At 41.7% G+C, this 27,027-nt stretch overlaps 1 protein-coding gene across 4 annotated transcripts in view; it reads right to left on the reverse strand.

Annotated features, from left to right (window-relative positions):
• TOM1L2 (target of myb1 like 2 membrane trafficking protein) overlaps positions 1-27,027 on the reverse strand; it is a 63,693-nt gene that overhangs the window by 34,042 nt on the left and 2,624 nt on the right. For 3 of the 4 annotated variants that reach the window (XM_067534354.1, XM_067534351.1, XM_067534350.1), the window contains exons 2-4: positions 7,359-7,443; positions 6,487-6,565; positions 4,160-4,309 (exon numbers count right to left, since the gene is read on the reverse strand). In XM_067534354.1, coding sequence (XP_067390455.1) covers positions 4,160-4,309; positions 6,487-6,565; positions 7,359-7,443 — 314 coding nt within the window. Of the gene's footprint in view, positions 1-4,159; positions 4,310-6,486; positions 6,566-7,358; positions 7,444-7,930; positions 8,592-27,027 lie in introns of those variants that run through there. The other variant, XM_067534352.1, reaches the window with a different exon arrangement.

Raw genomic sequence — 27,027 nt, forward strand, 5'->3', positions numbered from 1 at the left:
AAATAAATGGGGATTCACACTGCATAGCAGTTTCACGTAACAATTATATAGGCAGAAGCTGTTAATGACACCAAGCCCCAGAAATGCACTCTTTTTAGTTATATTTGGTGATAAATTGATATTTACCCTCAGACTTAACACTAATCCTACAATAAACTTTGAGGCAGAAGAATCAAGCAATTTAAATACAATTCCTAAGAAATGTAATAAAAGAAGATGTTTCACAAAAAGAGGCAAAGGAAAATCTAAGTGCACACACAAAAGACCATACTTTCATTAAAAGTTTGATCCACATGGCTTTTCATGTGAAAGAAGCCACATGGAGGGTGAAGTACTATTGTTAAATCAGAGAGCTATTGAGAGAAATGTGAGTAAGACTGGGATAAGGTCTCCATGAATGCTCACCATGTAGTTATTTTCTGAAAAAAATTCTTTGGCTATTTTCACCCCAAAAATGTTTTCAGCCATCATTTCAATCCAGGATAAAATATATTAAACACAAGACTAAGTATTTCACTTACACTTTTACCTTGATCACTTCTAGGAAATTGTATTTAGTACCCTGTACGCCCAGGGAAGAATCCATCATCTCTTGGAGGCTAACAGTTCTACTTCCTAACACTGTTCCAGTAAATTAACTGCATCATCAATTGTTCAGATGCAATGGAAGTTCCACCAATCCCTTTCAGCAGGAGAAACTATCTCCAACTGGCAAGAACCATTCAGGTTTGAAAGGTCAGTTTCAGGGAAACTTCCTTAATTACAACAGAAGCATCCTCATTGCAGAACCATTCTTGTACAGTCTCGATGTTTTTAATTTACATGAGAAGCGATTTAAACCCATTTCTACAGAACAGCATTTTCCACTCTGCCTTTCTATTGGCCATTAACTAACAGAGTAAAACCGAAGTGGCCCCAGGTGAGTTCTATTTAGCTATTGCACAGAATGACTCATCCTCAGCGTACCACCACATGTGCAATACATTGCTGCACAGAGCAGTTTCTATGGTCTGGTTGCCCCAGGAAGAGGGACTATTGCACCCATGCTTCACTGGCTTCCTCTAGCTATTTCCGCATCCAATTCAAAATCAGTGAGCTCACATCACCCTAGCTCTGTGGCTTCTTACTCTTCTATCTGCTAATCTGCCCCCGCCTCTGCACCTCTCCAGCCCTGCAGAAAGGAGTCACACTTTCATTTGTGCTGCTCTGCCTGTCTGGATCTCCCTCCACACTGAGTCATCTCCAGTCTTTCAATCTTGCCTTTTGATTTGAGCTTCTTCTTTTGAGGGGCCCAGCTTTCACCTGGGCAGTGTCATGGCTATGCAGGAGGAACTTTGGTTCACACCACATCCAAATAACTGAACCACTAACTCCTATTTCCAAAAGTTGCAGTGTGGCATAGTGCAAGCCCTAACCCTGCTAGATTTGAACTTGTGAGGCACCTGGTTCAGACGAGAGCCAAATTCTAGAAAAACATTTCCAACACACAGTTTTAAGTTGACACTATATGAACAAAGTAAACATTTTCTGAAATGTCCTGGTTGAATATAGAGGCCGCACTACATGCCCTACTTTTTACGATGAACTTAGTCAGTACAATGTTATTTGTATTATCGTAGCACCTAAAGCATCCAGCAAAAACTAGGATGTTAACGGGTGAGGTATTTCCAGTACAGATAGTATTGTTAATGCCATTGTATAAGGCACTGATAAGAACTCATCTGGAATACTGTATACCGTTCTGGTCACCCATCTTCAAGAAAAATGGTTTCAAACTATAACAGCTTTAGAGAGGGGCGAGGAACATGATCAGAGGAATGGAAAGCCAATTTTATTAGAGGAGTCTAAAGCAGCTTGGCTTATTTAGCCTTGCAAAACGAAGACTGACAAATACATCAGGGAGGGAGAAGAGCTGTTTAAGCTAAAGAACAATGTTGGCATGAGAACAAATGGGTGTAAACTGGCCATGAATAAATTTAGGCTACAAATTAGAAGAAGGTTTCCAACCATCAGAGGAGGGAGGTTGTGGAATAACTTCCCAACAGGAGTAGAGGGGGCAAACAATCTAGCTAGTTTTAAGATGAAGACACAAAGCCACGACCCAATTCACAGCAATCCACACTCAGAAAAGACTCAGGAGTATAACAGCTAAGGTTGCTTCAGGAGATGTTTTCACAGTATCTTCCCATACTTCTAGCTTGTGCTTATAGTCCTCACTTGTATAGGTATTAAAATTCCCTATTATTAAAACCATAAGTCCACAGAAGAGAGGAAGTGTGAGCCATTAAAATGCTATAATAAAGTGGAGCTGGGAAGAGACAGCAGCCCCTTGCATCAGAGAACAAAAAGAGCAAAGTCTTAAAGCTGAGAAAAGTTGGATGAGGTGCAGGCTATTCCAGGTTTACATGCCTCCATCGATATTCCATGTTTGTGCACACCCATCAGGCAGCTGCGGAGTCTTCTGTAGTCCCTTTCTCTGAATTATCAGACAAGCTAGAAAACAAAGTCACTCACTGCCTCTGGCAAAACAAAGATGTTGTGATAGGAGCCAGCCACAGGCAACTCTTCACAATTTCCATTCTTTTTACGCCAACAGGCATTTCGTATTCTAAACCAATAAAGGCTCTTAACCCCACCACACTAGATCTATTCAGATATAAATCTATGTAACTAGACAGAGCAATGACTCTGGCTTCATGGTAATGTTGCAATCACTATTCCACTCTAATTCTATTAATGGCTGGAAATTACTTAAATCTGGGTGGCAAGTTAGCCAGCATCCTAAAAAAACCCTGGAGAAGCCATAGTAAGGAAATAAGCACACTTTGGTGCTAAGAAGTTTCTGTTAATAGCACACGACAGTATTATTGTACAGTGACCTCACCCGTCGGCTTCCCCACCGAAGGGATGGAACATGTAGGGGATCACTCAGACTAAGAGGAGTCTCTTTTAAACAGTTCTATTAAGCTTGCATTATTTATGAAAAAGGCAGTTGCCTGGAAGGCAGTGCTAAAGGGGCTCCTGAGGTCCACTCCTAAGTCTTCCGCCCAGTTTATTTCCTGTTTTTAAAATAATATAACTTGTTTAATAAGTCTTAGTGGCTTTGTTTATGTTCCCGTATATACTTTAAACGTGCACCACCCATGCATCTGAGAAACAACTGGAGATTCATTAGCTCGTTTCCCCGCTCAAATTAAAAATATCTTTTGAAAACTGCATTGTGCGCCTGTAAACATACTCCCACCAAAAACCACCACAGCTTCTTTATACAGTTTTTAATATACAGAGTTTTTAACTTCTGCAATAGCCTAGTAGAACTTACAAGTAGAGCTTCCTATGACTGTCAAGTTTCCTCCAGTACCAATGTTTCTTCATGCAATTCTAATGGGACGTGAAATTAGCATGGCTTTGGTTACTTTTTCTGCACAGCATAAAAATAAGTGGCAGATGCAAACTTCTGACCTTTACCACTTTGGGCAAGGACCTGACAGTTTAGGAAACAGTCTGAGAGTAAACTGCTGCTGCAGAGCAAGCAGAGGAAATGCACAAGACACCATTTTAGGTCTATAGAATACTTTGAGATCCTTTGATGAATGTTACTTATAGAAATACAAAGGGCTTAGTAAAGATGGGAAAGCAGTCTCGTTTTCAGACAGGGAAACAGAGCAAAGAGAGGTTAAGAGAGACTGATCTTGCACCATTTAAAAAAAAAATCAACAGGAGTTTTTCCATTTACTTCAGTGAGAGCAGAATGTGCTGCTAAAATGACTTGTCTAACCTCACACAGCGAGTCAATTAGGGTTCGAAATGGAATATAGGTCACCAACTTCTAGGTCACCCATCTAACCACTAGGTGTGCTGCCTTCCATTTATTAACCATTTTTTAAAAAAATACTCATTATCAAAGTGGTGACTTTAAAAAATCCTGTGTATTCAGAATTGAGAAGACATTTTCCCCTAGTTAACTTCTGCCCCTAAACTTCAAATATTAGTGCCTCCAGTTCCATTTTGGGCTTCTCATTTGTTTTGAACAAACATTATATATATATATGTTCATTATATGTTTAGCACCAACACCATGCTCAGCATTGTACAGTCCTGAAACAGACAGCCCCCAGCTCAGAGCTGGCGTACAGGACTGAAGAACTGACTTGCATACCTGAATCAGCGCTAGTACTTTATCCTGTACAATGGTGGGAGGATTGTTCTTGGGCGCGATGATTTTCACCAGAACACCATCTATGAAGTCTCGGTTTGCCACTAGGACATGAAAGCGATGGCCACAGTTTTTCACACAGGTCTCCAATACCTACACAAGAAATACAAAAACACTCTCTGCTGGAACAACGCTTGATCATATCCACAACAGTCCTCCTGGTACAAAGTGTCTGCCTGGGGGAGACTTAGCACCATAGTCTTGATTCTTTCCTCCTCCCTCCCCCCACAGTATCCCTTCAGTGCTTCTTCCTCTACATACAAACCTAGGAATTAATGTATATGTTCAGTCACCTTTATCGGGAACAATGCAAACCAGTCAATTCGTTAACAGCCAAAGTGTAGCAATTTTCCACTAGATGTACCCTGACATTTAATTAGATCAAATATATAGCCCTGTCTCATTATAATTTTCACTAGGAATTTTGGACCTTTACTTTCGGACATTAGCCAACGAGAGGGTCCAGCTGATGAGACACAGCATCACTAGAAATAACGCTTTGGGCACCGAGAGATGCTGACAAAATATGATTCATATTAAAGTCTTTTTCCTTCTTGATATCTTTTGGCTTGTGATTTATTTTATCACTAACATTAACACCCCCCGAGACTTGTGGGATTCAATTTTTCTTGTTGCCACGTTGAAGAAATAAAGTTTCTGCCACTTTCACTGAAGCTTGCTCACTTATGCTGTTTGCACACCAAACTTCAGCACACTGGGTGTTACAGCAAGAACATGTCCAATGAATATCCTGCCACAGCGTCAGGCTTAGAGATACTCATTTTCCATGCTTCTGAAATGTGACCGAACCAGGACACTCCAATTTACAATCCATGTTATAGAAATTGATATGGGGATTATGCCAAATTATCTTCATTCCTTTGGACACACTGCTTTTGAATTCTTGGACAGGTTATGCCCCAATACACATTCTTCCCCATAACTTAGCTGGAGTCCCTCTCACTTTGACATTCTATTACCATGGAACAGCAGCTATTGACTGTTTTCTATGAAGAAGATGATGCACATGGAGATAAATACAGCATACAGCTTTTCCATGTAAGCACAGCTAATCCCTACCATGACCCCAAAGATGAGGAACTTGTGATTACGCCACTGCTCCAAATGATGTCCTCACACCTCATGACACAGCCTGATGCCTGCAAGTCCACTGAGAGTTCAGTCTCTCTTCAAGACACCGTATAATTCCATATCCACATGATGATGGATACAGCAGCCTCATTTTACTCCTCAGGGCACTAGCACCTTCTTTTAATTTTCTCCGACAAAACCCTGAACTGGCAGCTATCAGAATGACAGGCCAGGCTGGAAGTGGCCATGAGGAGACAGAGGTAACAATGGATTAGTGCAAGAGCACTTCATCTCCAGAGACTTTGATTCTAAGCCAGCTAGATCAAGAATGAAAACGAATTTAGAAATGTCATCTTCATACAAGTGGCACTCAGCACCATTCAGTACAACTGGCACCCAACTATGCTAAGGAGGGAGCAGCATGGATTACAGCAAGTAACTGAGGACTAAAATGCACCGGCCGAGTGCAGGGGAGACGCACGCAGATCACCTGCCCACAACGTTATGCTTTGATCTAGTCAGTGGTATTCATCCTTTACGTTCAGGAAGTGCAAATTTCACCCACCAACACACATTGTGATCTGCCAGGTCACCCCGTAGGCCCTTTTAAACCAACCACCTTGCTGATGTGGTCGGCAGGAAAGGTCACTGTCAAATTACCTCACATTCTAGTGGGCCTGTGTAAATGCACAATGTATTAATTTATGCATAGCCGGTTTCTGATGTACTTCCAAAACAATTTTACTATTAGTTTGTGTGTCCTTAGCTAGCTGCTCTCCAAATTCTTTCTTGGCCTGCCTTATGCTTTTATACTGGACCTGCCGGAGTTTATGATTCTCTCTCTTTTCCCTTACTAGGATATGACTTCCAATTTTTAAAGGCTGCCTTTTTGCCTCTGCCTCATTTACTCTGCTATTTAGTGATGGTGGCATTTTTTGGTCCTCTCGCTGTTTTTTTTTTTTTGGTTTTTGTTTTAAATTTGAGACATACATTTAGTTTGAGCCTCTATTCCAGTGTTTTTAAGTAGTCCCCATGCAGTTTTCAGGCATTTCACCTTCGTGACTGTTCCTTTAAATTTCCGCTGAACTAGCATCCTCATTTTTGTATCGTTCCCCTTGCTGAAGTTAAATGCTCCTGTGGTGGGTTTCTCTGGCACTTTCCCAGCTCACCCCACTCACCGTTAGAGCCAGCATCACCTCTCTGTAATTCCGGTTTCCATTCAGCCTTTTCTTCAGGGCTCGGATAGCATCCTTTGGACTGAAGGAGAAACACACACATCATTTTCACACCTCACAAGGTGGGAGTATCGACACTTCCTAACCCTTTCTGACAGGGCGCAAGCACTTGCATTAACTTTAGATAACCAGACTATGATCACTGCACGCTCAGCACGTGAATGCGGATAGAAGGGCCATACACACAATCAGACAGCTAGACTAACAGCCACTCAGAAAGAGGTCAGAGGTATAACACCAATTAGAACAGGCCTGCTGTATAGCACAAGCAACACAGACTATCTGAGTGCTGGTGGGACAGATGATACTGGAGAGGTCCCCCTCTTCAAATTTTGGGATCTGGTAGCATTTGGAGGCTTAGGTGTTATTAGGTTGCTACAAGCAAGTCCCCTAAAAATACAGGATCAATAATCTCTATTGTAGCACATTTAATATGTGCTTTTTGGATACACCCAGGAATTAGATATTGCACCATGAAAATCTAGTGCTGTCATTTTGATGTTGGGCCAATATAGAGCTCTGCTAATGAATCTCAATCCTGACATGCAACATTCCATGTTATTCCAACCCTCCACCTCTCCTGAGCAGAGGTCCACACTAGCAAATGCCATGAGACGTGCTGGTTGTCTGAAGTGGATCAGTGTCAGTTTGAGATGAGGAGACCAAACAAGTTATTTGCTACCTAGAAATGGAATTTAATCTGAGAACACCTGTGCATTAGCACACTGCACCACCTAGCATGCAGAACAAAGATCAGCGTCAGCATGACAGCAAAACACGTGTGAACCACCCAAGTAATCTGTAATAGCACATACCCTTCTTCTGTCTCGTTGATAATGTCACATATCTCCATATTAAGTGTCCAATCCTCACTCTGCAAGGAGCCATCAGTGGCCTTTTCTGTGAAGCCAACACAAAAATCCCTGTCACCTCTCCTTGATTAAGTTACTATAGTTCAATTTATCTTCAATCTATTACTGTGCCTTATACACAAGTTAAGCATTCCCCACATCAAGAAGGGACAAATTTTCCTAGCTCTTGGACTGTTGATTCTGGACAACATCATACCGTTTTTGCTAATGTAGAGATCTTTGTAAAAGCTCCCGGGGTAAAAATCAATCCTGTGGGCTGCATTACTCACCACACTCAATATCCATAGACCACGGAGGGGATATCAGTTAATTCCTGCCCGGTCTTCTTAGCTACCACCCTACTTTAGCTCCATTATTTTGATGGGAGAAGGGGTAAATCATTCAAAGTTCTAATTGGCTGTATTTTCACACATAAGAATAGGGAGGATTGACACAGAGGAATCAATATTCATATTTCCCTTTTCACAGGGAAGACCTTTTTGTACACTAAGGGTTTTTCCTTGTTTGTTTTTTACCTTAGAAGCATCAGGAATGTAAAGTTCCTGCCTTGCCTATTTTGCGGAAAGTGTCTCTTGGAGGACCTGGAGACGTGGTTTGTGAGTGTGCTCAGACCTTAATGGAAGGGGCTGTGGTGATGAATCTTTAACAAGAAGAGTTTTCTTCCACCTGTTTGTTGGATGTTTGAGATAAATATGCTTAAAAACAAAAAGGGCTTTTTGCTGTCTGAATAAACATCACTTTCCCTCCTCAATCAATCAGTTTCAGAGCCTTTGGCATCTGAAATTATAGACCTGTTAGCTTCCCAATCTTCCGGGAAAACACTGTAAACACGACCTGAATTTTTTATGTAACACTCCCCCCACCCCCCAAAAAAACCAAAAACCCAACCAACCAACAACAAAAAATACAATACAAAAGCAAAACTTTCCTGAATAAATCTTTCAGGCATTATCTATACATTATAAAGCAGCAAAAACAGTAGAAGTGCAGTTTCCTTTGTACCCCTTGCAGTCACTTTTCATTCTTTATACCAAATTCCCCATCTGAAAACCATTTGTCTCAAGGGACAAAAAGTGCCTGAACAGGGTGGATTTACTTTTAGAAGGCTGAACCAGTTCTAGAACTCTGCCTTGTGCTTCCTGGACTAGAAACTTGCATCGACAACATTGTTCCTAAAAAAATTCCTACCACTGAGACCAAGGATACACAGCTCCCTTGGCAGTTGTAACTGGGACAGTATTAGCAACAGACCAAGGGCCACATGCTGACACGGTGGTTAAAATGCCAGCAGCCAGTCTACACCATTGTTCTCACCACTGTAGTTCAACCTGCGGCAGCAACTTGAGAAAAAAGGCCGGTGTAGAGAAGGCCAAAGTTAGAAGCGCTGAAGAGAGGTTCACTCAACCCCAGAGTGGGAGGGACATGGGGAAAGGAAGTTGAAAGCTATGCAAGGGATTTCTGTCCAGGTCCCATAGGTCTAAGGAGGAATAGAAGCAGGGGAAAAACAGCCATAGCTCCACCTTTTTAAGGGACATTCTTTCATGGTACAGTTCAATGTAGCATAAAATCTATTCACGTATGAAGTCATGTTCCCCTGGCAATTCAATGAGAAAGTTCAGAGACCATGACCTACTGTGGTCTGACCAATATTAGCATTCTTTAAGATTTCAAGCTGTTTTCTATTCACTGAACAGTTTAAGACTGTTCTTCAAATAAACCAGAGGCACACTTGTGCGCTTTCTCTCTAGCATCTTAACCCCTTTGCCACTCTTCACAAAGCATCACAGCAGCAAATCTGGGTCACACCACCAAAACAGACAAAGGATTACAGACAACAAAAATAACTTGTATTCTGTTTTTCCCTAAAGTAAAGAGATTAGCTTCCGATTGTTTCTAAAATCAGTACCCCCTCACTATGGGGTTTTTTTTTTTTTTTTTAAATAATTGCAACTGTGTCAGTGCATGAGAGAGAAAGAGACAGACAGAGAGAGACACACACACACAACACCCCTCCTCAGAAACCCTCAACCACATGTTATGCCAAGTAAATAACCAAAATGTAAAATAAAAGTGTCGTCCGTGTCAGTAACCAAACATTTAAAGGGACACAAAATTATCTATTTTCACCAGAGTGGCATTGAAAAAAAACACATGAATCAAATAGCTGGTGGCCCTAACTGAATGAGCAACCTCTATGCTACCTCCAGTAACATCACACAAATGGAAACAGCACTGCACTAAATGGAGAAAGTTTCAAAAGGCTTCAATTCTCAGTCACAGAGTAGTATCTCACAGACATTTTGCCAAAATAAACCCTGGTCCAAATATTTATTACAAGATCAATGAATGAATTGGCTGCTGGCATTGCCGTGTGCAGGGTCAGCATTTTCCCAGATGATTTCTAAAGAGAAGTCAAGGTTTCAACAGAGCAAGAGAGTATGAAACCTGCCATCAGCCTGGGGACTGAGCAAGAAGGATGGGAAACACAATTTCTCTAGCATATTTTTGGATTTTCTTTACAAAGAACATCAAGTGCCCAGCTTAGAATTACTCCATATTTAAGACATACGATTCTCTTTGTCAGCACTTAATACATTCATGCTGTTTTAGTGATCATTTCCCTCCTTAGAGTATGGTGAAGAGGCAGCGACTTTCTGACTGAGAGTGTTGAGATTCTGATTTTAAACACAAATCACTTCCAAAGCAGCACACATTACATGGACAAGAGGACCTAACAGTTGTGAAAGCACTTCACTTGATTACATTAAAGCCGCACCTACACCAAACCTGAAACATACAGTATTAGCAACAACCATGTTCACAAGTAGCTCCAACAGTGCAGAGAGAGATTCCAGTTCCGCAAGAAACACAGCAGAACAGTGCTATTAGTATAAAGTAGGGGTCTTGTAGCAAGCTCCTCTGAGTGTAACAATCCCCAGCCTGGACCTGGGAAACTGTGCAGAGCCTTACTACCAACACTAGAAATGTTTTTAAATGCTGGAAAAATTGATATTAGGTGTCAACCACACGTCTCCCTTCCATGCCCTCTCAAACCAGACAGGAAATAGGCCAGCTGATAATACCCACAGGCTCAAACTGTTTCCAGCTCCTGGTGCAACTGCCTGGATCCTGGAGGAATGGCAATTTTCCTCATGTAAAGATGCACCTGTAATGGCTATATTGGGAAAGTGTCAGCTCCACTGCTCCCCACAACAGGGCTGGAGTATGTGCCAATTGGCATTAGCTTGCACAAGGGCCTGGAGACACTGTCAGCACAACTCAAGAAGGGTTTAAGGCAGTCAAGAGGCGGCCCACAGTCCAAATCTGGACCACGAGACCAGCCCACAAGCCCCCATTGCACCTCCCATTGGGGCTGGAGCCCCAACCCTCACTGTGCCACCCACAGGGGCTGGCAGGACTTCATTTAGGGAGGGGGCACCTCCCCCCCCCAAGTTATGAGTCAGCCCTAAGCACCTGGCAGGGCTCCTACTGTCAGCTCTGTGGGGGCAGGACTCCATTTAGGGAGGGCGGGGGGCACCTGCCACTCTGAGTTACATCTCAGCACCAGGCGCCAGCTCCACCAAGCCCACCAGCATGTGGCCAGTCACTCCTCTAGAAAGGAAGAATTACTTCTCATGTTTTGCTTACAATACTCCTGCTAATACATCCCAGAATGATGTTTGCTCCCCCTCCCACCCCACACTATTTCATTGTTGAAATATTTAGTTTGTGATCCACTATAAACCCCAGGTCCTCTTCTGCAGTACTCCTTCCTAGCAGTCATTTCCCATTTTTTGCATTTGTGCAATTGATTATTCCTTCGTAAGGAATAGCACCTAGACACTATCTAGGAACAGACTATACAGGAGAAGTAGAGAGTGCCCTTCTGTTTTATTTAAATGCAAGGACAAAACATCTGCTTGTCCTCAAGGAAGAGCCTTGCAACATTTCAAGCAATGCTCAGTAGCACCTTAACAACAAATGAAAGCTGACATGCAGTGCACCAAAGGTCAGCTATTACACAACTCTCTCATACTCAGTCCTTAATACTTTTGTTTTAAAGCTGTATTTCAGGGCAGATGAAAGGAAGTGGCCTGATGTACCTGTCCTGTCTCCATGGCTAATACAAGCAACAGTAGTACAAGCTGCCCTGACAATGAACCTTAACCCTGACCTGGAAGACCTCCCCTGATGCACACAAAAGTAGTTCAATCTCCATACTCAATGTGACCTCTCTGTTGCATCTGCTAGTAAGGATACCAGCTGCCACAGTATGTTTTCTGATGAACGCTCAACAGGATCTTAAGTGAGATGACTAGTTTCAGGTACGAATAGCATACAATACATGTACCATATGCATGTTCCTAGATTGGAGGATGAAACTCTGGTTTTAGCAAGCATGGTAGATACCTGCCCTAGCTGAATGGTGACAGCATGGAGTAAGTTAGGCAACAGGCTGACTTAGGGGTATGTCTATATAAAAAAACAACGATGGTGTGTTCATATCTTGGGTCACAATAGCAGTGAAGACACAACAACATGGCTTTTATGAGTTAACCACTAGAGTTCAACTCAGGTTCACCTGTAGACTCTAACTTGAGCTGCTAACCTGAGTTCAAAGCTGACTTGCTGTGGCTTCACTGCTATTTTCACCCGGTTAGCCAACTGCAATTAACACCACACCTTTCACTTGCAGTGAAGACATACTCTGCTTCATAAAGGGGGTCAATTTCTTTGCTAGACAGAGAAACGCCAACGTTTTCCACTTTGCTTACTCCATTCGCGCTCTGCCCTCCCTACTTCGTGCTGCTGTAAAACTGCCGAGCTCGGCCTCTCCAAAGAAAATGGATCAGCCAGCCAGCAAGAACAAGGCTGTTCAAACTGAATCCCAATTAAAAAAAAGCATGATTTGAAATGGGTTGCTGTAACTCAGGTCCTCTATCCGACCTACTGTCACCCTACCACGTCATGGTTTAGCTACATTTGGGCTGAAAGTTACTGGACGCAGGGTGACTGTCTTGTCCGTAGAGCACCACACACCTTTATGGTTCTGAATAGATGAATAATCAATTTGTACTGGACTCAGTAACTTACTAAAAACCAAAATTGCAAAAGAACGTACACGTGCTCGAGAATAAAACTTAAAAATATGTAGCCCATCTGCCAAGTCTGAAAGCAGCCTGTTAAAACTCCTTTAGAAACAGTCATTTCCCCAAATAACAGTCTGATTCTCTCTTTGAAACTGTCAACCCCATGCCAAACTTGATGGCTACTCACCGTATGGTATTAGGCAGCTATTACAGATGAACAGTGCACGGCTACAAACAATGCCTTACCTCTACGTCTCTTAAGAGGATCTCAGGGTGCTTTACAAACCGTTATGTTTCAACATCCCTCTGGATACAGGCACAGTCCACGAAGGACATTGTTTAAACTACCACTCAAATCCAGCCACTTCTGGAGCAGAACACAGCAACTGTTTAACAGCAGACAGTTTAGGACAAGAAGCAAAGCCTACCATATCCATGCCAAAGAGGATCAGTATACAAGTTTAAGTTAATTATTTAATTTATTAAACTAACATTTACATAGAACAAAGAATGACTTGTGCCTACATTAGGATCATAATTTCAATACACAAGGGGAAAGAATAAAGTAGATATCCTTACATGCCAGAATAAGGTCTCTTTAATCATCCTGACCTGGCTTAGCTGATGAGCTCCCATAAGGTCACAGCATGTTTGCAGCTTATAAAACCCTGACTAAACTTACAATACAAACTCATACAGGCTGGGCTTCAATCAGGCAATCTTGGACCTGGTCAGGTGATGAAAGGTGGGACCTCAGCAGTCAGACCTAGTTCAAACTGTAAAGATTTGTGTTTTAAGAAAGCAACTTTTATGTAAAACCCCTCCTGGGTGCAGAGAGATTTCTCATCAAAACAGAGTCAGAATAGGAGAGGTGAACTGCTGCCTTCCAAAGGGGTCAATGACCTCCACACCTGATGAGCAAGTAGACATCCAGGCAAATTAACACATCCATATCAAGATGGAAAAAGCTAGAAAAAAGATACAGACCAGGTCACAGCAAACAAGGCATTTGTGACTGCTAGTCTTGATTACTGAAACTCTTGTTTAAGGATATGTCTACACTAGAAAGATAAGTCACCCTATCAACTTACAGCCATCACAGCAATTACTGTGGTGGTGCATGTCCACACTACCCTCCTTGGATCGGTGGTCCTCACAAGGAATGCTTCCACCCACCTAAGAGGGAGAGTGTGGGGAGCTGAGAGCCTGGGCTCCCAATGGGCTGCCCTCCCCCTTCCGCGCTCCCCAATCCCCATTGGGAGTGGAGGGGAAGCGGCCCAGGCTTCTCATCCCCGGGGTGTAGGGTCTAGCTGTCTCAGCTTCTCAGTCCCCCCCACCCTGGCCCACTCCCCGCTGGGAGCTGGGCAGCCTTGTCAATTTCATGGGATCCAGGTGCATGGGCTTCTCCCCTGGGCTCAGGAGGGAGTCAAGCTCTCCAGAGGAATGGGGGCCGCTTGACTCTAGCTGCCCGGCTTTCTTGTCAATTTCACAGCAGGAGCCATGTAAGGTAGCTTACATTGACCTATTTATGTCAGCGTCTACATTACAGCCCTCCTCTGGCTGATGGAAGTGCCCTACTACACCGACATAAGCCTTATGGAGGTGGACTTATTATATCTGTGTAGTAGGGCACTTACATCAGAAGGAGGAAGGCTGTAATGTAGACGCTGACATAATTAGTCGAGGTAAGCTGCCTTACCTTGACCTAACTGCGTAGCACAGTGTAGACAGAATGAAGCCACACGCCCTGAAATGCCCGAACTTATCACTACTGCCTCATGCTCTGCACTGACTCCCCAGCTAAGGTAGAACCCAGTTCAAGGTCTCAGGACCAGTTTCACAGAGGGCTCTGAATACTACCTACCACTACTCTTCCTTCATGTCCATGACCTCCCATAACAGCAATGTTCCACTGGAACAATAAAACTATTGAGAAACAGGGCGAGGCTCATGAGTGTGTGAGACAGAACTGTCATGGGAGCTGACCTAAACACAGCAACGCTGTCACGTGAAATAAGAATGACTGTAATCCTCACCCCTTTCAGCAAAACTCATTTCCACGCATGGCAAATAAAAACCCGACGCATCAAGCTATTTCTCCGACAGGCAGAGGAAGAGAGATATGGGTGGTATCTATTTTTAAACATTTGGGAGGTTCTCACATCCTACAGTGAAGGGAGCCACTTAGTCTCCAATAGAGAGATAGGTACCAGAAAGTTTAGAGAGTGAAGATCCTGGATTTAAATGTGCATTTCATGATTAATACTGTATGCATTTCAAACGACCAACAATTCAGCTTTATGACTAAACTTAGCGCTGATATTCTTAAGAAGTGTTCAAATTGGAGGCTAGACACACCAAATGGGTAATTAAAAACAAGTATTTCCAGGGTGGCTTGATGGTTTAAATGCACTACCCCAAAGAGGAAGGTGGAGTCTGCGCCCCAAGCAGAGCAATATGCTTCCAGGCCAGGAAGAGCATCCTTACTCCATCTTCTCACTGCAGCTTCCCATCAGCTTGAAATCACTGCTGGGGACAGACATCATGCTTCATTGACAGAGGGATACGATGTATGTATGGGCCTCTGGCTGTCTTTCACGCTCCAGACAAGCACCAGGCCATTGCTTTAAAAAAAAAAAAAAAAACCCCAAAAACACCACATTTGAAATGTAGTGGATTTTCACTCGTTCCAGACAATAAAAAGCGTCTCTTGCTTCCGTGCTGTATCCTCATTAAAGCTAATACACTGACGAGTGCTGTAAATAGCTGTCCTTTAGAACTAGGTCAAGCGAAAATGTTTTCTTGCCACACTGAGCCATTTTCAAAAATCCCGAGGCATTTATCTGAACTAAGAACTTTAAAAGCAGCGTATGTTGCACCAATACACTACATTAGCTCTTTCACTGATGACCTCTGCAAAATTCCTACCTCACTGTGAACCTGAAGTACTGCAAGCATTGTGCACTTTTACAAAAGGGTTGGTTACTTTTTAATTGGCCAGCTCACATCAGAAGTTAGTCTAGATGAAACCTTCCACCAGAATCCCTAGACGGGGTGTGCAGTACACACACACATGCAGGGGCGTACACAAAGGAAGGCATAAAGGAACCCAGACCCCGCCCATAATCATCAGGAGCACAGAACTCCTCCTGCCCCAGGGCTGTGGTGGCAGGGAGACTGTGACTCAGTGGTATGATTTACAGGTATAGAATTGTCTTAGCAAATTGCTGAGTTTGGATTAGCCATCCAAATCCATTCTAATATATCAATCAACTTTCACTCCTTCCCAGGACCACAATAAGGCAGCTGTGTTTGTATATAGATATCATGAAGTTATAATCATGCATCTTGGCTGGCTAGTGTACAGATTTCCACCTACTGTTTGCCAAAAGTCTGTACAGTTTTCAGTTCTCATTCTGTTTTCAATAAGTGAGCAGACCAGATTCCTCATGTTATGGAAGCATGAACCACACGGTATTTTAACTGAACACAGCAGGTATTAAAAAAGGCTTCCTTAAGGGGAACAAAAGATTGCTTAATTCAAAGACGGACCTATATAAATTATTTATGATTGGGGGGAGAAGGGAGATCTAAATATCTATCACAAGGTATTTAAAAAAAATCCTGAAAAGCTTTTCCATATGTATCTTAATAGCCAGAAAATATTGTCCTTACCAATAAAGGCAAGACATGAGGGCCTATATTAAAGCTCCAATGAAAACTTCAACAAGCTTCTTATTCATGTTCATGAAACTTTCTTATTTTGTTAGAAATCACAACTGAACTTCCAATATTTGTTTGCCCAAAATTCCAAGATGGTAAAGCTAGGGATTTATCACCCAACCTGGCCTTTTTCCAATTAGTAGGGTATAAAAATACTCTATATAATGAATTTATTGCCCTTAAAATTTCATAGGATGGCAAAGGAAAATTTGAGTAAACAAGTTGGTTAAAAATACATGTGGACTGACACCATGCATACAAAGTAGAAGAATTATTACATTTGAAACCAAAGAGATAAAACGGTGGGGTATGGAAGAGTATTCCACATCAGGATTTTACATTATGTCTAAGAATTCTGGAGCTTGACAGCCTACTTACATTACATGACAAGCTTAAAAGCACAAATGAGAGTGACGATGGGCGTCAGTGTTCAGATCTGTCACCTCCATGCTCATCAGAGGGCATTTACTTTCAAACAATTACAGGTAAAGAAGGAGCCTTTGTGAAAATTATGGACGATCAGTGTGTCCGTGAGCTACATTTTAAATCTGTCAGTGCTTGATGGCTAATTCTGTACGACATGAATAAAGCAAGTTCTAATAACTCATTTGGGACTTCACTCCAGTACTTACAAGAGATGTGTCTTTCATATTCATAAAACAAAATTAATTACCTTTCATGGGTGAAATGTTCTAAGAATTTCCAAACCACTTTAGCCTTAAAGGCTAAAATCCCTTCTCAGATTTAAAACTCCTCTGCCTGCCCACCCACTTGTAACAAGTTTTGTTTGCTGCAAACAAACTGCTGAGTTTTTTTCATCTTGCAAACTCCCTAATCAGTATTCTATTTTTTGCAGGTCACTGCTAAAGTCAATTGCCTGCATTCTCACTTGTTCAAAATAAATTTCAACACTAATTACGCTTAAGTAGAAAGAGAAGCAAACTGTCATTCCCACAGAGAAACTAGTTACAAAAACAGATTTACTTCACAACTATAGCACCACTGCAGATTGACAAGCAAAACATTGTACTTAATAATTATGGGTGGGACCATTAAAATATATGCACATAACGACAAAATGAGTGCAACCAAACAAATCTTGCTCTACTATGAATGCACAATAACATTTCTGCTTTCCCTTCTCTTCAATATTTCTCTGCTGGTTATCCAACAAGGAGCAGAAAACAAGGCTACAGATGTCTGTAGCTTTTGGAAACTTTTGGAGGTAGCCAAGTCACACTTCCTGGTGCATATTGCATCAGTTTGCTTCTCTAATTCATAGCCTTCCTTCAAAATGCTGAAAAGAATACCACAGACTTCTTTAAAAAGTAACCAATCTCTGCCTCTCTCAAACACCTGTGGCTTAAATAGAACAGCACCATCACTAGTTTTAAAGGTTTCTTTTATATGGAATTGGTGGGTCGGGGTCAATGAAGCTCTATCAGGTGAAAGAAATAATCGTCTCTAAAGCCATTTCCTTCGGGGTAGTCTGTTGTCAGCCAATATTTAGACATGAAGCCCAAAAAAGTCCCAAAAACAGAGCTTAAGTGCTACACTTATATCTGGAAAATTTCTTTGCAATTTTCATTAGAACTAGGCAGAAAACAGTTTTCCAGTCCTGCAGGAATTCAAAATTTTAAAAAATGTTTCCCATCCCAAATCAGGACAAAAAGTCAAAATCTTGAAGATTTTCATAAACTGAAAAATCCATACAGAGTTTCAGATTGGGTCAAAGACAACAAAAATCCTTGTAGGTGGTGAATCATCACTTTCTGGGGGGATGAAGCTATGCTGTGTCAAGGATCTCAAATCTTCTTGAGAATATTCCAAGGCTGCTCCTCAAATAAGACCTTGCATTGCAGCACCCAACTCTGCTGCCATCACCAGAAGAGGTAGATTAAAAAACAAATAACTCATCCAATTGCATCAAAAAATTATTGTTAATGACCTCCAGAGAACTTTGTCGAAAACGAAATTTTCACCACTCACTGACGGTGTTAAGCCACTGCATTAGATAGAGATGTTAAGGCTGCTTTACTTATTATAGTAGCTATAATACACACACACTAATGAGCTGCAATGTCAAGAAAACAACCACAATTCAATGCTGACCCATTTTGTTTTCTGTTGAACTTTAATCACTTTCCAAGTCTGACAGCTGCTCAAACTTAATTGCTGGTTATGTTTGTAAATAAAAACTGATCTCACTCTGATTAGCCAACCATTTTATGGCTGCCACAATAATTTCTTGGTCAATAAATGATCTGATGTTTACCAGTATTTCCAAAATCTTAGTAAAATATACTGTTGGTACACTGTTTCTTACCCCCACAATATCCTTTTCATTAGAACTGAAAATGTCATTGCTAGAGGGCAGTTCAGAGATCAACCAAATTATTGATTATAGCCTAATCTGGGGTTTTCAACCTTTTTTAGAAACTGTACCCCCACAGCCTCAAGGTTTCACCTGAAGTACCCCATGGAGCCTGGCTCCAGGGGCATACCCTGGGTCTCCGGTGCCAGGCCAAGCCTGAATCTGCCCCCCCCCCACAGGCCTCACAGGCGCCCCCCGCCCCCATACGCAGGGCAGGAGGGATCCCTGGCTCCCACAAGATGGCACCACTGCCCAGCTGCCCAGTGGGGGGGGAGGTGTCTGTTGTACCCGCGAGGGGAGGGAACATGCTGCTTACCTCCGCCACTCCCCGCAGTTACCCATCACGTGGTGCCTGGCTCTCCTGCTCCAGCCCCGCAACTCTGCACCGGCTTGGACACAGCGGCCTCACCCGCCAGCTTGGGGGGGGTGTCAGGGCAGCCCTTCACGACGTGCAGCAGAGACCGGAGATGCAAGAGAGACTCCCAGTTGCACGTCGTGAAGGGCTGGCCCGGCGACCCCCAGCAGGCCAGCGCTCGGGGGGCCTGGTCCCCTTTGGTAGGTGACCTCCTGCCTGGTCCGGCACGCAGCCAGGAGGCAGGCTGCAGCCGCCCACCTCCCGCCGGGTCTGGAGCGGAGGACCCCAAAGTGCGGGGGGCCCCCAAAGCATAGGGGCTGAGGCGGTCACCCTAATCCTCTTGCATACCTTGTATGATACTCTGAAGTACCCCCAGGGATACGCGTACCCCTGGTTGAAAACATCTGGCCCAATCCATACCAGGCCCTAGTTGCAAGACAATGACACCCATACATCAAATGTATCCTGTCCCTTGCTCGCACCTTTACTTCTGTTTGTGTCCCTGTTATTGTGACATCTCTTGCCATGTACTTGATTTCTTGGGAAATACTCCAGAGCACTCTGATTATAACTGCTCACAATGATACAAGACAGATTTCTAGATTTATTATAAACAAAACATGCTAGCAGAGCCTAAGAGTCTAAATAGTGAGATGAAAATCAAGTAGCCAAATTATGCAATGGTCAACAGCTGCTTAATATTTAGCTAGGCAATTTAGCATGCAACAAGGGTACTCTTTCCTAGATACTAAGCAATCAAGACTCCAGATGGCTTAACTGACAAAGGGCTCGATGCAAACTCTTCTGCCAAACATTCTTAATGCCATTACATTTTAATCTTCGGCAACCACTATCATCAACGCATCTTCTAAGGCTATAGTTTCCAAAAATAAACCCTTTAGACTGAAATCAAGCAGGCAAAATTTTAGTCTTCAAGGAGCCAGTTAAATAGTTTGAGTGATGCAAATACAAGAGGAAAAGACAATTAATCCTTCTTGGGCTTGCCTAGATCAAAAATGATTGAAGGTAGAGACTTCAGACTCATCCTCTTGGATTGTTCTCATAGAAACTTAGAGAGACTGAACACAATGATTTCAGAGTTGGCTTTTTAGAATTACAAATGCTGAAAACAAGTAATTTCGCACGTCCGCATTAAACGCAGTATTTAATTCTCAGAATGCAAGTAGGATGCTTCTGTGAAGAATGGGCTGACCTAAGGATGCATTTGTCAGCTTGGCATCCCAAGTGGTCCAGAGCTACTAAGGGCTACAGGACAGCAACCCCCTAAGAAACCTTCAAGTTCTGCTACCAAAGCTGATGGAGTTTGCAATTTCTGTAAGCCTCACCGGGCGCTGTTTGGTTTTGGGGGGCAGGGGAGAGGGGAATGTCCTTTTTCTTTAAAAAAAAAAAAAAAACTGATTGGGAAAATAAATGCAGAAAACTTTAATTAATGCAAGGTTAGAGTGGAGAAACAAGCACTCGAAAGTCAGAGTTAAAGTCCCTTCTGTCATGTTTACTTAACCATGCTACGAACATGAGTTCTATTCCCATTATTCTTAGCAAATGCAAAGTTCATTACACTTCTCTCAGCAGATGTATCCCATAAAAACATAAAAGGATGCAACATGGCCAAGTTAATAGAATTTTTCTGTCAACCTAGCTACCACCTCTCAGGGAGGTGGGTTACCCATAGCAACAGGAGAACCCCTCTGTTGCTGTGGGAAGCAACCTACACTGAAGCACTACAGTGTCACACCTGCAGCTGTGTCACTGTAGCAGTTTACGTGTAGACATAACCTAGAAGTGTGGCAAACCATTTTAATCAAATTTGTAACAGTTTATCTGCTTTCATTTTGCATGGCATCTCCTGATCTGAATTGGAACAGATTAGCTCTCCTCACGTAGTCACGCTTTCCAGCCCAGAATGTCTGACTGCTCAATGGGAGAACCGTCTGCAACATGCTCACCATACAACGAAGAGATATACAAGCTCTCACCAAAGACGTATAACAGGTTTATCTGGAATGTCACCTTGTCTTCTTGATCTCCTGACATTCCTTGTGACTAGTCAGCCTCCTCTTTGCTTCTCGTGGCATAGTTTGGCACTGCTCATAGACTGGGCCTTGGGTTATTCTGAAGCCAAAGTTAGAAAAGCACTGGCAAATACAGTTCAGTATGGACATTCTTATCTCGGCATTGTCTTGATCAGTGCTTAATTTGTAATGAAAGAGGTGCCAGGGCTCAAGCAATTTTTTTTTCTCTTTCATAAGTGATGCAGCAAATCCAGAGTTGCTGGGGTTATGAACTAACATGCTAAAGGTTCCAGGACTCAGCCCTGGAAAGCCTTGGCACAAATTAAGCACTGGTCTGGATATAAATATACTTCATTAGTTATGCATGTATACAACTCTTGACTTTTAGAATACATTACTACACTATAGCATTTGATTCCCGCATTGCCCATAAAACGGCTCCAAATTGTACAGGACAGTCGTAAAGTAGTGTTTTGTTTTTTTTAAAAGAGGCTGCTTTCAGTGATAGATTGGTTGACTCCATTTTTATTTCACTTCCTGGAACAGCTTCAGGAGTATTTATAAATCAGAAAGTTGAAAGATTTGGAACCATGGAGAAGCAATATATTAAACTAAAGTAAGCCATCTGCTCCTAAGGGAAAAGGGGTTCAGATATAGCTAGGCATTCAGGTTAATGCTTGATTGGGCACAAAAACCACCCTCTTTCCAAAGAATCCTTTCCAAGGGAGAATAACTGAAATGAATAAACAGAATAACCAGGAATAAACTTCTGGCAGCATAGTACGTGACTAAAACACAACATACATGGCTGTTTAGAGAGGACTGGGTTTTTTCCCCTCCCACATTAAACCCAGCAACAGGTTTTTAAAATGCAGAGAAGTAACACTTCCTAAGATGTTTGCATGGATGCAGACAGAAAGCTGAGTTTGAATGCTAAGTGCTGCAGAATCTGTCCAGGTTCACAGCACTAGCTGTGACAAAAATCCCTTTGATGTTACACCAAACACTAACCACCATAAACAGGCTAGCCCTTGAGTACATTTCATAATACCTGAGGCTTCAATAATAGTCTTTCTTCCAATGCGTTCAAAGCACTTTACAAACATTTTAGCCTCTCATCAACTATGTGTTATAAAGATTCTGAAACCAAGGTACACAGATTTAAGTAACTTGCCCAAGGTCACATACTAAGACTGTGGCAGAACCAAGAATAGAAAGCAGAAGTGATGGCCAGTCCATCACCACACAACACTGTCTCTACAAATACTAAAAGTTTTCCCCTCGGTAAGAGATCTTTTTGCAGAAACATCACCCAGGGCCATATCAAATGCCTTAATCACCTTCAATGAAAGTTTAATTAAAGGCTGATCCCAATTTAAGAACTCAAATTATTCTAACATTCCTTTTATGAAAGTTGTCTTAATTCAGCATTCCTCAAACAAACAAACATATGAAGAGAAAGCAACAAGTAGTACCATGAGCAAATTGTTTAAAATAAAGAGAGACATCAACGGGAGGTTTAAAAAAAAATTAAAAAAAAAAAAAAACCCATTGGGTGTCCATTAATTTTTTAGCACACTTTAAAGATATATGAGTTAGCGCAATATCAAACTGGGAGCCGGTTATCCTCTGATTGGAACCTGGTACATATAGATTTATATTTAGAAACAAATGGAATATATATTTAAGCATGCTATACTGCAGCAGATAAAACTACATGACTCAAAAACCACAGTCTAATACTCTCATGAGCAGCAATCTGCTTTTGTGACTATAAAATAAATCCAGCCTTAGGAATCTGGTATTAAATGGTATTATAGTAATTATCCATCTTCTCATATATGTAGTTTCTCTAAGCTACCAGCTTCATCACTCAGTATTTATTTGGTCCTTTTAAAAGCATGGATATTTATTTTGTTAGAGATTTTCTCTGCAACATAACACATTATCATGAAGTGAGAGCAGATACAAGTAATCTTGTAAAACTAAAAGCACTTTATCATCAGACTGTGTTTTGCATGACTAGCATAATTCTGAACACCAGGAGACTGTGTTTTGACCAAAGTCCATATTATTTTAGGTACCTATACAGGGAATTGTATCTCTACCCCATTCACACTGGGCTGGCAAATCACATATCTTTTTGATGTATTCCAGTACCACATACTGTGTCTGGAAATCTGACACTAAATAGCTATTCCAATCTTGTAACTGAGGTCAATCCACCCTCAAAACAATGCACAGTACATAGATGGCTCTGTATAAGGTCCCAAGAGGTATGCTGGCTTTTGGGAGAGGGTTGGGGGGGGCGGATAGAGGGGAAGGAGAGGATTACAACAGAAGTCATGAGAACAGAACACTTTACTAGCAAAGCAAACCATCCAAGCTCAAACAACTTGATACAAATTTTCGGTTCTCATTTGTACAGAGATTCTATGGCAATAACGTGCTCTGTAAAGCCTTGATTTTGTCCTTGGGAAAAGGCATTTTCCCTGGAGAGTGAATCTTATCAGGTATATACCACAGCAAAGCAAACATTTACTCTGAAAGGAATTTAGAGACACTGCACACATGGCCAAAGAAACATGGGTTAATTTTCTCTAGATTTTTGTTGTCCACCATAATACATTTTTCTAGTCCTGCATTTGCCGTTAAAAATAAAAAAATGGCCCTTGAACAAATGTGTGTAAGTCTCTCATAAAACATGTTCAAGGATATTTGAAGAAAGCATTGAAATACTTCCTGTGAAAAAAAGGAAAATAGAAGACATTAAGAACCAAGAAGGCTGCACCAATATTTCATTTTATGAAAAAGCTCTACAAACAAATTTTCTCTGCCCCTTACTCATCATTGCTTTAACTGCCTTGAAATGGAAACTGCAAGTGCTTTGATAAAATCGACTGAAAGGCTGTCTGGTTTCACTGTTGCTTCAATAAAGTGCCTCTTCATCCTCTGCTGAAACACTGCTTTTGTAACTTCCTTAAACAATCCTACTTAGTAAATCACAACAGTTATCACTGTATCTCCTGCTGGAAAAGGATTCCCCCAGCATGGGTCCAATCCTTCACTCCATCCTCAGGCAAAGTCTCAGAATCAGTTGGTGTTTGACTAATAAATGCAGCATGAAGCGATAAAGGTACTATACTGATGAACATTTTTAGTCATGGTTATTAGATAAAACATCTTCCAAAATTACTCTGGTCATGGAGCGAGGTTTCGCTCCAGAACTCCCTAAAACTTGCTATCTGACAACAGTGTAATAGAAATGCAGGTAGTTATAATTGTGCATTCAAGTTTTATTCTGGACCTGGGTTGGTGAGGCCTTTTGGTCACAGCCAGTCAGGCCTCCTAGGACTCCGATGAAAAGGACTGATTAAAGCAATGCATGTGATGGGCCAGTCAGTGTTCCCAAAGGTGAATATTCACAGTCACTATTTGTTCTACCTGTGAGGAGCCCATTTCACTGATCACTGCTCAGTGTCAGCCCTTTGCACTTTAGGAAGCTAACAAAAATTCAACACAGCAAGATGTTATTTGGAATTAAACATTCCCCTGCAGTGTTTGCAAAAAAAAAAAAAAAAAAAAAATCTCACCAGTTCAGGAGAACTAGAAAATGGAACTGATTTCCTTGTACAAGCGGAATTAAGTGAAAAAGATACACAAAATGCAAGAACAAAAAAGTCAGCTGTACTTCAGATTCTTGTAATCCAATCAGTTTTAATAATCTAAGATGTTCTTATAACACACGGAAAGGATATTTGTTTTAATAACCTTTAATGAAGCAGTGACCCTTTAAAGACGATTCTTTTGAGCAAGCAAAACTAAACAGGCAGTTTAAAGAGAAGGTGCCCAACCCTGACACACAGACTCTTGCTATTAGAAAATGCAGTCTCATCTGGGGAGGATGCTATCTTCAGTCCCTAAGCTTGTCTTCACTATTTTACTATACACTTTCTGTATTCTTCCTATTCCCAGGTCAACAGTATTTTTTAAACGACGTTTTGCACTCTCAGAATTTAGATTTACCTGGAACTCACCCTTCTACATAAAACTATTTTCCCCAATTTACTCTGTGAGCCTAGCATAAAAACCTAGGTTCGCATTCACTACCTCAAATTAATCTGAACAGATGCATTAACACTAAGCCATTCTGCAACCGTTGAGACCCTCCACCCACTTAGTCTAGCCCCTTTAGAAAAGCCAGGGTAAACAGAGAAGCTTTGTATTGTTCCATGAAGGTCAACACATTTAGGCTCTTTTAGTCCATGAGAAAATGTAAATTCCACAGTCAAGGGCCCTTCACTGAGAATAGACTGCCACCAGTCCTAGATTTACAAATCTAGCCACTATCAGCTCATTTGACTCAGCTGGTCTCAACTACAGAAATAGAATCGGAGTTGAGAGGCAGTGACATACAGAGCTGAAATCACAAAAGGGTATTACAGTTTTCAATCCAACAGTTTGCATTGCATCTGGAAATTACCTGGAAGCCAGTGCAATCATGGAGCAGAGCTGTAATGTTATGCCCCTTGCCAGAAGCACAGTTAAGTATGTGAGTGGCCACATTCTGCACAAGCAAGCTTTCCAGGTCATCTCGAAGAGCAGCCCTATGTAAAGTGCACTGCAGTAATTCAACCACAATGTTACTAAGGTGCAGAAAATTGGTGAGGACCACAACTAGAAAGGATGGTCACAACCTCCTAGTCATTTGACAGCCTGGTGGGGACACTGTAATCTTTTAATTACCTTAAAATCTTTATTGAGAGGCAGTATGTTGTCTATATTAACCTCTCTGTACCTCAGTTTCCCCACCTAGAAAATAGGGATAATGATACTTACCAACGTTTGAGATGTACAGATGAAAAGCATTACAAAAACCAACCAACCATTATTTGTTTGGATAAACTCACACACAGCATCCAGGTGTGTCACAGCAGCGGAACGAACTTCCCCACAACGCCCTTCCAACACACCTCACCCTGCTCCACAGGGACCATTTTAGAAATGAGAAAGTAGCTCAATCTTCATAGTCCATTTTTAAAATTTATATTGTATTGAAAAAAAAAAAAAGGTCTTTGCAGCCCACTTAATCCATTGCCTCTCTCCTCACACTTCCACTGAGGTTTTCGATTAGTGGCAGCGCTGGTAGTTTTTCTGCTATGGACACTTGGCCACTGGAAACTGAACAAAGCTACCTGCCAACAATCAGATGGTAATAACTTTTAGACACCATGAACCTGGATGTAATTTCATCCGGCAATTTAGATGGGAAAGGTGCCATATGTCCCCATTACTAAAATCTGAGTCCACCAGAGTCTCATTTTAGTAATCCCAATAATAAATAATAGTATTTTCCTGATCAAGCAATAGTTTATTTTGAAAGGCCCTTCCAGCTTCTAAGGAGGAGGAAAGATGAAATGCTTTGTATTATCTCCCACAGCTCTTCCAAAACACCTCTGAAATCTCTCTGCTTTTTCAGGCCTGACATTTACCTGAAGACATTCTTTATGCTCCTAATTAAATTTTTATGTGAACCACCGCAGCTTCCTGGCAGAGAAAACACACATCCTTGATGTGCTTAAGGCCCAACATATTTTCTACAGTTCTCTAATATGGCAGGCATCAGGGCTCGACTGCAAACACCAACACTGTGTTCAACACAATATATTTAAATGGAACTACAAAATTATTGATGCAGGTTTATTTAAATCACCAAAAGAAACATAAATAATACAACAAATGAATAATTGTATCTCACAAGCTCATTCAAGCAGAACCATTGGACAATCGCAGCGCTCTGCGAGAAAGTCTTGCTTTTGTTGTATTGTTACCTTGGAAAGGCATGCCAGGCAATTATAAGACAGGTAGCAAAACTTTTCTTCCAGAACAAAATCTGCTGATGTCTTTCACCAAAAGAGGAAAATTTTTAAAATACAACAGAATCTTGCTTTATGTACACATCACTAAAGCTGTATTACTGACTGAAACATAGCTCACTCAAAGCTTTGCCCTCATAAGAGACTTTGAACAGGCAGTG

Source organism: Emydura macquarii, unplaced genomic scaffold (genome assembly GCF_026122565.2).
Source record: "Emydura macquarii macquarii isolate MOO-44397 ecotype Brisbane River unplaced genomic scaffold, CSIRO-AGI_Emac_v2 contig_3390, whole genome shotgun sequence".
NCBI classification, from domain to species: Eukaryota; Metazoa; Chordata; order Testudines; family Chelidae; genus Emydura; species Emydura macquarii.